Source organism: Gigantopelta aegis, chromosome 9 (assembly GCF_016097555.1).
Source record: "Gigantopelta aegis isolate Gae_Host chromosome 9, Gae_host_genome, whole genome shotgun sequence".
NCBI lineage: Eukaryota > Metazoa > Mollusca > Gastropoda > Neomphalida > Peltospiridae > Gigantopelta > Gigantopelta aegis.
The window spans coordinates 48,647,035-48,659,192 of NC_054707.1; the positions used below are offsets into that span (position 1 = coordinate 48,647,035).

Below are 12,158 nucleotides of genomic sequence, written 5' to 3' on the forward strand. Positions count from 1 at the left end.
CAATGTCAATACCGTGTATGGCCACCGCGTGCGTGCACACAGACCTGACAACGACGTCTCATTGATGGCACCAGATGGTTCAGAAACCCTTGTGGGATGTTGTTCCAGACCTGAACAAGGTCACGACCCAGTTGGTTCATAGTCAATGGCTGGTTTGGCAGGAGATGTAGGCGTCTCTCCATTTCGTCCCATAGGTGCTCAATGGGCGACAGGTCAGGCGAAACAGCGGGCCAAGGCAGTGTGTTGACATTCTGCTGTCCCAGGAAGTCGGTCACTACACGTGCGATGTGAGGGCAAGCGTTGTCTTGCTGCAACATGACGGCGCCACGTTAACCTTGAAGGAACGGGAGCACATGCGGTCTTGTAATCTCATCCCTGTAGTGTACAGCAGTCAGATTTCCAGCCACAATCACCAGCTGCGTCCTCCCGTGTGATGTGATGCCTTCCCACACCATGACGCTCCCACCGCCGAAACCTGCACGCTGCACAATGCAAGCATCAGCGTAGCATTCGTTAACACATCTGTAGACTCGATTTCGATCGTCACTACCGTCCAAATGTAATCTGGACTCGTCGGTGAATAGCACACCTGACCAGTCGTGACAGGTGAATCGTAAGTGCTGTCTACTCCATGCTAGACGTGCATTTCAGTGACGTTGTAGCAGAATAGGACGTATTGCTGGGCGTCGCGGCCTGATGTTGTGCTCCAATAAACGGTTGCGAACTGTCCTGGCACTGATTACTCTCAACCCAGGGATGGTTCTGGCTGTCAAAGTTGCCACCCAAAATCGATTCAGAAGATGTGTTACCCGAATATGGTTGTCCTGTGCTTGTGTCGTCACACGCGGGTGACCTGAACGTGGTCCGTCTCTCTTCAATGCACGCCAAAATGTCTTGCAACCTCGTTATGCACCATTCCAGTTTCGAGCATACTGACCACGCAGTGACGTTCAAATTCTGATAGGCGTGGCATGATGTCAACACCGTTTAGAATTAATCAAAGTTGTTTTTCTAGCCAGTGGTTTTGTCCTCTACCGTTTTCCGTTGCAAAATGAACAAGGACATGTGCACCTATACCACGTGGTCAGCAAATCAGGTTATGAGTTGTGCACGTGCTGCACATGAACAACACGTGCGATTGCAATATCGAGGATAAAGTTTTGAACATAATGGTTGGGCATATGTCTCCTGAAAATGTTATTATTTTACAACTTGCGATTATGATTTTATTCAACTTTTTACCATGCACAGGAACTTTTTTCCACTAGTATATTAATCTAAGCTAATGAAACAATGTCTACTAGTACCTCTGACATCCCAAGCAATACAATATATCTAATGAAACAAATTCTATGTGCATCTGACGTCAAAAGCTATACAATATATATCTTGAAGTATAAGGGTATATGCATTGACGCTTGTGAAACTGCTGTCATCTACATACATGTATCTATTTAAAAACAGTGTTAACTGAGTCATGATTATTTTATTTTAGTGAAATAGACATCTTTAGATTAACTTCTAAGGAGTGACAGTATTTGCAGCTCTTGAAAACTATTATTTTCTAGTTTTACACAGATGTGATAATAAACAAATTATAAAACTAAAAAAGTGCAAAGGTCAAGAATATTCTGAAACTTATTGTTACATTTTTATAGCACTCACTCTAGTTTGGGAATTAACACATTTCACAATCTTACATTATGCCTCCAAGAAATATAACCATGGAAAATAATGCATTTGTTAATGTGTTGTGTCAGTTACTGACTGGGGAGTTACGTCAGTTACCAATAAATTTTAATTCTTGGTGTGCCCACTTAGATTATTATGTTGTCATGTTGTGAAACCATGGCACAACTAAGAGAATATAAAAAATATAATATATGGTAGCACTGTAGTAGGACAATATTAAAATTAAGCTTTAAAAGGTAACTGATGCAACGAGGTCATGCTATAAGTTCGAGTTTTTATTCATAAAAATCTATTCCAAATTTATTAATTTGTGTTGTTTGGGAATTAGCATTAAGATGTTACAAACAAAATGCAATACTTACCTTTATCATATTCATCCATTTTTAATGACATTTAAAAAAAAAGATTTCATTGCAATTTGGATTCTATTCTTTGGAGGAAATAGCACAAATTAAAGATGGCCACTAGGTCACATGACACAGTTTTGAATTAAAACCTGAGTATTTTATAGTTTATTGATTATTAACAAATAATTCTATATGAAAAATAAAGGCATAACAGGGGGAAAAAATTTCACTCCAGAGGTATATTTTGTGGAATTTATACTTTTATAAAATCATTTATCCTATAACTTACCCATGATATCCATGTCATAAACCCATGTGATAATTTACTTTATTAACCCGGTTAATAATGGTATGCAAATTTGCAAGGTCTCTAGGTTATGTGTTTCCGTAGATGGGTAATTTGCTTATAAGCCTACAAGACCCGTATACCTGGGCGTAACGTTTTCAAAGATTTGTTTAAAATGCGTGACGTCAAACTAATCTGCGCTAATCGTGATGACGTCATATTACCGATGGCTGCGACTTTAGTACTGTGATTTACTAAACAATTAATTAAAATGTTATTTTAGAAGTGTTATAGGATAAATAGAATTCGCTACTCGTGTTTTTTAATATGTAAAATATCAACCTCGTCTAGTTAATCGGTACCAATTAACATAGACTCGGTTGATATTTTACATATTAAAAAATACTCGTGACGAATCCTCTATATATAATATACATGTGTATATATACACATGTATATACATAGTGTGGGCCCCCCCCCCCCCCTCCCAATCCCAATATAAAATCCTGCCTACGCCAATGGAGGGTATCAAGCCTAGAACAATAAAAAATATGGGGCTTGTATTTGATAATTAAATACAAACATTTTGTGTGTGCGTATATATATATATATATATATATTATATATATATATATATTATATATATACTGTGTGTGTGCGTGCATGTATGTATGTGTGTGTGCGCGTGCGTGCGTGTGTGTGTGTATATATATATATATATATATATATATATATATATATATATATATATACACACACACACAGTTTTCGAGATTAAATTTTTTGGCCAGTATCCCAGTTAGAAGGAAGGAAATGTTTTATTTAACGACGCATTCAACACATTTTATTTATGGTTATATTATCCCAGTTGGATACTAACATTTCAAAATCTGGTATCCCATCTATATATATATATATATCTATCTATATATATATATATATCTATATATCTATATATATATATATATATATATATATACAGTAGAGTCTCATTGGCTCGAATGCTTAACGGTCGAACCTACCGGTATTCTCGAACCAAAAACAATGTCCCGATTTGTTTCTCTATTAAACCCTTTTATTTTGGTGCTGATTGGTCGAATACCCCTGGGGTCGAACAGAAGCTTTCTCTTGAACCACTTTATTGGTCCAAACTGTAAAATTAAACATATTTAGCTCGAACGACTAAGTCTATCCGAAGAAATACCAAAAATTATTTATAAATTCGGAAGTCGAACGAATTAATCCTGATGATGATGATAACTAGTTTAACGTGCCCATATACCACTAGGGTTTCGAACACGCCCATCCCAAATCCGACCTCCGATAAGATCGGTGGCCTGACTCGGGATGGAGGGAGAGGGTTGAAAATGGGCAGAATTTTGAAAATAGCAATTAGTAAAAAAGTTAATAAAATAAATTTAAAAAAAGAAAAAGGTTACAAGCCAAAAATAAAAAGAGTTGACTGCCGGCCGAATATTTATATAATTTGGAGCATTTTAGAAGGACAGTCCAAAATGAAATAAAAGAAAGAAGTGAGGATCGGACTATTTAATAATATTTTTTAAAAAAGAAGTAATTTCGACATAAAATTTTGAATGCAGATCTAAAAGTTTAAAGTCTGATCGATATGTCCACGTGAGTGACCTTGTTAAGGCCGTTTGGGTGCACAGCTTAAAGGGACAAGATGGGTTGCATCCCGTCAAGAAAACCCCTAGATTGACAGTCGATAGACGTTGAAGGTGTAGTGCTGTGCTGAAATACAGATCTTGAGAAGCCGGATCCGTCTGAGCAAGAGAGAGTATCAGACTAGGGTACAGTCTAGTCGTCATGGTTTGGTATAGTGGTGCGGACGGGCCCGACTCCGGAGGATACGAGATGGCATCACTATAAAGCAAGGTAAAGTCTAGAAAAAGAGTAGTAGGGGCCTATCCCGCTTCCTATTTCTTCTTAGAGTGGGGCAGTCAATCTTCCAGTGCTGCTAGGACAGGCTCGGGACATGTAGAGACTAAACAAGAACAACCGTGGCGTTCTGCAGAATGGCCGTCATACGAGTCACGAAAAAAACACAAGTCGTCAGACGGAGAAATGATGTGGAAGCAAGTAATCTCGCTAAAAAAGAATCCAACCTGGTGGTGCAGGCTGTCGAAACGAGAAGCGTTCCAGCGTTCAATCAGTTCCAATGGCCGCATACATCCCAGTACAAAACTTCATTTCGCTAACAAAAACAACGAAATGAAGGACCCCCAAGTCGAGCACACGAAAGCACGTGCAGTGTGCACACGCGAAACAAACACGTCTTACTGCGTGAAGCTCCAGACTGGGAATCAATTAATCCTGTATCTTATGCCGGTTTAATCATGTTGTTTACTTAGTACGTATCGGTAATTATCTTTCTAGTACAGACAATTGTACTACGATAATCGTTAGCTGAATGAACCTTGCATGTAACACTAATCATTGGGGAGCCTTAGGCAGGCCTCGCCGGTTTACTTTAATCATTTTAATCGCTACTCTACGCATGAGCATCGGCATATTTTGTTTTTTAACTTGAAATACAGGAGAGATCAATGTAATGTAGTAATTGCAACAATTGCACGTAAAGGGCCTCCGCCTTTGCTTCACGCACTTTCACTTTTTCTCAACGTTGTCAATATGTCGCAAAAGATTTTACAACAGCATAACGATTTTTTAAATTAATAAATATTTATAAATACAGACTACCAGTGTGTTTGTTATTTGTTTATTTAAAGGTGATAAATAATAGCTACAAATCTGTATCTTATCCGATATTTGATGGCGACTTCGTTATTCATGAGTCAATTGGACCATCTCGCCCATGCCAGTTTTATGGAAATATGCGAGGTTTTCCGATTGATTTTTGTGTTACAGAACACTCGATAACGTCCGAATGCATGGTTCGAACTACTCGATGGGTCGAACAGACTTTGATGCACCGACAGTGTTCGAGCCAATAGGATTCTACTGTATATAAATATATATATCTATATAGATATATAGATAGATATAGATTATAGATTATAGATATAGATTATAGATATAGATATAGATATAGATATAGATATAGATATAGATATAGATATAGATAGATATATATATATATATACACACACACACACAAAGTTTGTATACACATACACATGCACGCGCGTGCACGCACACACACACACACACACACAGAGTGGACTCTGTCCAAACCGGCATCTATCTAAACCGGCATTATGTGTAAACCGGCAGAGTTTTAAAGTCCCATTCAGCTACCATTAATTTATTAGGAAACAAAAAATCTGTTGATACCAGATGCCTTCTATTCTATTCGGATGCAAATTCAAGAACAAAAGAACCTTTCATGTAGTAATTAGCTTTGTCTACACTGGCTCGCGATCTTGCGGTTATATGGTGTCAGACATATGGTTACGGACCACACAGATTTTGAGAGAAAACCCGCTGTCGCCACTACATGGGCTACTCTTCCGATTAGCAGCAAGGGATCTTTTATTTGTGCTTCCCACAGGCAGAATAGCACAAACCATGGCCTTTGTTGAATCAGTTATGGATCACTGGTCAGTGCAAGTGGTTTACACCTACCCATTGAGCCTTGCGGAGCACTCACTCAGGGTTTGGAGTTGGTATCTGGATTAAAAATCCCATGCCTCGACTGGGATCTGAACCCAGTACCTACCAGCCTGTAGACCGATGGCCTACCACGACGCCACCGAGGCCGGTATCTAAGACAATCAATTCAGATCCCTATTTTATGTTATATTAATCAATAAAATAATGTTACTTATTCTGCTTGTTGTTTTAAATGCATTCTGATCTGAACACATATTTTTTATTACAGTCAAATGTTAATATCCCACTTTCAAAAGTCGGGACTGAATTTGAGTCCTGCTTTTCACAGGTAGGTAGGTAACTAGGTTAACGTGATTATATACCACTTCCTCACCAATCGAGATACCATTAGAGTAGATGTGTTAAGACCAAAATGTCCAAACTATATAGCGTCTGTTAAGAACATGTCGTATACCCTCAGGATAATTCGGAATTATTTTTAAATCACTGGCATGATTCTGCAAGCAAGGTTTTGATTGGTGGACATGAGCTCCAACTGGCTGCTGTTAGATCCACATGTAATAGTGGAGCTAATTTTAATTAGATTGGTGTATAATATAATATGATTGAAACAGATTTGCTACATCATAATAATCATGAGTGGAATAGAATTAGTAATTTATTTATACTAAATTAGAAATGCATGTACTTTAGCCAAATTCCAAATGATTGCCGAAAGTTCACATTTTATGAAACTGGGAGTATTTAGTTGAAAGACTCACCTGGTGAACAATTATACCAAATATAAAAGCATTTTATTATTTACCCAACATATATATATATATATATATATATATATATATACACATACATATTAATACCATCATCTACGGTAAATGTTAGAAAACATATGAAGTGTTGTCAGCAAGCATAGAAACTAGAGGTCTGAAATTTGTTTGTTTTTGTTTAACAACACCACTACAGCACATTGATCTATTAATCGTTGGCTATTGGATTTCAAACATTTGGTAATTTTAACGTATAGTCTTTAAAGAGGAAACCCGCTACATTTTCCAATGTTAGTAGCAAGGGATCTTTAAATTCACCATCCTACAGACAGGATAGCATGTGACATACCACAGCCATTGACATACCAGTTGTGGTATACTGGCTGGAATGAGAAATAGAGGTAAACTGACTGCTTTAGCCAAGTTCTGATTCTTTAATTTTAAACTATACTAAAACGCAAAAGAAACGCAGGTTCTCATTAAATTGGATATAAAATATTAAAAAAACAAAACGAAATGAAGATTTCAACATTTATTTTGGAGCTACACCAATTCGGCACACATTGGTGTTGGAAATTTTTGATTGAATTCCTTTTTGGCTATTGTTTCATGTCATAAAGTAGGGTGGGGGTCCATGTTAAAAATGTGAAAGAGACGACCTGTAGCATTGTCAAAGTCAGTATCGCGTGTGACCACCCTGGGCATTCAAACAGGCAGTGCAACGTCTCCTCATTGAGTTGACAAGCCGTTTGAAAGAATGCCTGAGGAGTGAGTTCCATTCATGGACCAATGCTGCCTCCAGCGCCTGCATATTCTGAGGTTGTCCGCGAGCCTGAAGGCGACGTCCGATTTCATCCCAGAGGTGTTCGATAGGCCCATGTCCGAGATAAGGCTGGCCACGGCAACGTTGGGATGTTGTGCTGAGCCAGCAACGCCTGTGTTGCCCTGGCAGTGTGCGGCCTGGCATTGTCTTGCTGCAGCAAGCGCACACGTGGGTGAGCGGCAAAGAAGGGAACGACGTGATTGTTGATGACGTCATTTTGGTACACGGCGGCATTAACGCGTTGTCTGAACACATGAAGTTGTGTTCTGTGGTTTGAATGAGAACCCACCCCACACATCACACTACCCCCGCCCCATCGGTCGGCCACGCAGCAGTCGGAGTAACGTTCATGTCGACGTCGCCATACTCGGATTCGGCATCAGCGTTGGAAAGATTGTAACGGCTCTCATCAGTAAACAGAACTTGTTGCCACTGGCCACGTCGCCATCTTTGATGTTGGTTGCGCGCCACTGTTGACGTTGTTGGCGGTGTCGAGGGGTCAATATTGGTCCCACTAAGGACGGCGGTTACGGAGTCCTGCTGCCCTCAGACGGCGTCGGACTGTATCGGCGGACACTGGACCACGTGGACCACGCACCTGGTGAGCGGTGTTAGCTGCTGGCAGCATCCGATTCCTAAGGTGGGTCACCCGGATGTACCGGTCTAGGGCTGCGGTTGTCACCCTCGGGCGGCCGGTGCGTGGTCGATCGTTCACAGATCCAGTTGATTTGGTGACGTTGAGAAAAGGCGTGCGATTGTCAAAAAATGACATCCCAATTGTCTGGCTACAGCAGTACGGGTCTGTCCGGCTTGCAACATCCCGATGGCCATCCCTCGCTGGAGTTGCGTCAGTCGCGGCATTTTTAAAATGTGATTCTGTTGTCTGTCACTACTCAAATTGAATTTATGCGATTAAATCCAGGTGTGTAGGCTTTATAAGCATTTCAATGAGTGTGTTTGCACTGGATTCATGATACAGATGATCCAGCACGTGCAAACAACGTGTTTTGAGAATTCGTGACGTCACACAGGTAATGAAATTGACACGCAGGTGGGACTGCGGTGTGGGTGTGTGCCATGTCCTTTAACACAGTTGAGGTTCAATTCCACCAAAGATACTGCTTTACAAAGTGCAATTCTTTCGCATTTTCAGGACCTGCGTTTCTTTTGCGTTTTAGTATATATACAATTAGCAGAAATATTATAGGTTTTTCATGTGTTGGTCTAAAATGCTGAAAATATTGAACCCCACATGTACAAACAGGGTATTTCTCCCAGAGCATGTTCAGTGTTCTTGTTGCTCCATTTAAGCAGGGCAGCCCACCCCGCTATCGCATTTTGCAGCCCTCCTTTATTTTCCTGCACCTTACTATATTTTACAGCACCCATCTCCGCTATTTCCAAATGCACACTTTTTCCCCCAGAAAAAAATAGTCAATCAATCTGCACACTGGACATCAAAGGAAACAAGCTGCAGTATATATGAAAAAGCAACTGACAATAAACTTAAGTAGCTTACAGCAGTTACTGTAACGTAATTTAACAGCATTTTTAACAGCTCTATTTTATTTGAGCAATAAAAACATTTTTTTTTTATCGATTTGGCAATCTCTGACTGAAAAACGTTATTTGGTGCCAAATTTGTCACGTGATCTGAACGGTCATTCAGTCTTTTGTGTCCACTAACTATCGCCTAATATTTTGTCTTCAATTGCAGATTTACTTGGTTGTAACTAATGATTTTTACTTTCTGTCATTTGTTTATTCAGAAATTCTTTATAAAATATTAGAAACTTTTCATTGGGGGGGGGGGGGGGGGGGGGGGGGGAGGGGATATCACTGCTTATAAAAACAAAACTACTTTTTATCAGCTGGCGATATCAAAGCGATCGATTCATTCGATGAAGATGGAAATAAATGAACAGAAAATGTTTATAAATCCCACATTAGGGGATCAGTTTACCAAAATCTTCTCTTTTTGTTCATATATCTTGAAATCTTTATTAAAATAATAATATTAAAGCTTTGACCGGTTCAGCAAACGAATGCCCGTGAAAGTCTGATCGACATCTCCAGTTCAACTAACAGTAGGCCTTACAAAAATTATGAGTCAGCCTGTAATTCGTATCAGTTTTTTTGTACGAAATACAGAGGAGCAAAATATGGAGTATGTCTTTATACAAAGTCGACCAATACAACGATATATGGTAACCAAGCTTTCCCTTTTTTCTTTCTTTTTTTGAAGGGTGGGGTGTTGCGTGGTGGCCTCCTTTAATTTTTACCCAGCGAGAACACTGATGTTCTATTTATAACAGAGATTTAAGCATCACACATTTTCTTTTTCATTTAATGGAAGATCTTTGTTTACTAGAATGGGTTATTTTTTTTTTTTTAATCAGTTATATTTAATTTTACACATCATAATCACAAAAGATATAAAATTCCTTTTGTTTGCACAATTATATGACAATACTCTCATTTTATTGTTACCCTTAGGCTAACAGTGTTGGGGCATCGAAAGTACAGGTATAAGTATTAATTTATGTACCAACAAGAATTAATTGTACGCACATGTGGAGATTTGATGTTACTTGCGGATCTGAATTCATCAAGATTTACATAGTCTGGTCCTGGATCTGAACACACATCCTGTAGCAGTTTAGGCTTCTCTGGGGTAGTAGGACTGACGTTATTGTTATTCTCTGCATAGTCTGGATGTGGCGTTCCTTCATCTTCGTCTTTAGGTGTATTGACATCGTCATCGAAGATGTCTCTTTCTTCACTTTTTAGCCTGTAAGGCGTACATGGAGCCGAAATGTCACTGTCCTCCTCGTCGTACAGTCTGACATATTGAGCGGGCACATAAAAGGATTCATCGTCCCCTTGTCGTTTAACGTGCCACCATTCGTCGTTCGTTTTATCCAACAAGACGTACTCGTCGCCTGTTTTTATACGCACACTTCCAGTGTCATTTTCGTAAGTATAATCAAAAAGAACGACAACAACACTTTTTTCGCTACTTAGAGACATTACTGGTTGTGAAACATAGCCAATAACATCAAGTTTTTAGACATATTTATAACTTTTCACAGTTTTCTTCTGGAATAACACGGAAGTGAAGTTATTTGTTCCTTTAGGTTTTGTATCGGATGTTCGTATTGGCTAGTTAATATTTTTAACACAATACGTATCCGTTATTGTGATTGGACAATATTGTTAAAGCACAGCTTGCACTTGCAGACGTATCCCCCCCCCCCCCCTACCCCACCTACCCCATCAGGGTTTAAGCCTCAAGGCAAGAGCGCCACGCCCATTTACGTTGAACTGATCTACACTGCGTGTGCGTGTGTGTGTGTGTGTGTGTGTGCGTGTGTGTGTGCTATGTAGCAACGTTCCTGGCTGCAAAGTTTACAGCAAATGCGTCAAAACATGTAGCATGCATCGGCCGTAAATATTGTTAGTCTACGTAACCTGTTTCGGCGACGACTCGGACGAGTGAAACGTTTTGTGGTATAGCTTACAGCCAAAACTTTCTAACACAAAACCTTAATTTCAGTGTATTGTCAAAACATGTATGTTGTTCAACAAAACATGTACTTATAATAATAATAATTTATATATAAAAAATAATAATAATAATTTAAGACAAATTACTAAATGAAGTCCTTGAGAACCAATGTTAACAGACAACATTTTTGGAAAACAAATACAATTCTGATGTCTTACAATCGTGTTATAAGTTGAGCAAATGAATGATTATAATGGTAATATTTTTTTGGTTAAAAATATATGCTGTATTCTGAGTTTTAATAAATGTATAAACAGACATCCAGAAAGATATTTATGTTAAAACATATAAGGACCATATATTTTTTGTTTTAAGTATTTGCGAAAAGAGTGCCATTAGACACCGCTACAATCATGTGACTTCAATAACCAGATAGCTCGTATTTGTAAACTTGTATCCAATTAAGGTTCAGACATGGCCAGTGGTCGAGTATGAGACAGAAAAATTACTTATTAATGGGTCAATTTTGAATTATTTATAAAAAAAGGGGTAGGTGGGATTTTAATGCGTCGTTCAAATAACCTATAGATATAGTTATAATAATATTTATATAAAAAATAGTTTGAGTTAATTTAGTGTGATGCTTATTTTTGACTTTAAAAAAAAAGTAAATAAAACAAAATGCCCCAAAAGATTAATAGAAAGAAACAAAAACAGACAGCAGTACAGCTGAGAATAGACAAAAATACTTTTTCAAATAATTTTTTTTTTTTTTTTTACAAATCTTTGAAAATCATAGAAAAAAGGTATTAAGAAATGTGCCGTGTTTATGAGTGGGTTAAGTTCAATCTTGCTTTCTTTGTTCGTTTTAACCATAGGCCTATTTTTACGAACATTTCTGTGAATGTGACGGACATTAATTTTGTTTACTTTCCTAATGCAAAAGTCAACGACGTCAGAAATCTCTAAATGTACTTAGGGGCCTACTACGTACTGCTGCGCACAGAATCTCTGTGCGCTACGACATATTTTATATTTTTATAAAGAGAAACGCACGCGTGTGCAGGTGGGTTTTTTTTTTTTTTAATGTAACACATTACCGACATGCGCACTACTCACTTTATACACACCTGAACACACA

At 38.5% G+C, this 12,158-nt stretch overlaps 1 protein-coding gene across 3 annotated transcripts in view; it reads right to left on the bottom strand.

The window, feature by feature from the left end:
* LOC121382059 (rho GTPase-activating protein 12-like) overlaps nucleotides 1-10,629 on the bottom strand; it is a 48,842-nt gene extending 38,213 nt beyond the window's left edge. For all 3 annotated transcript variants that reach the window (XM_041511541.1, XM_041511539.1, XM_041511540.1), the window contains exon 1: nucleotides 10,081-10,629. In XM_041511541.1, the coding sequence (XP_041367475.1) occupies nucleotides 10,081-10,539 (459 nt within the window). In that variant the 5' untranslated portion in view covers nucleotides 10,540-10,629. The remainder of the gene's footprint in view (nucleotides 1-10,080) is intronic.
* Between the last annotated feature and the right edge of the window lie 1,529 nt (nucleotides 10,630-12,158).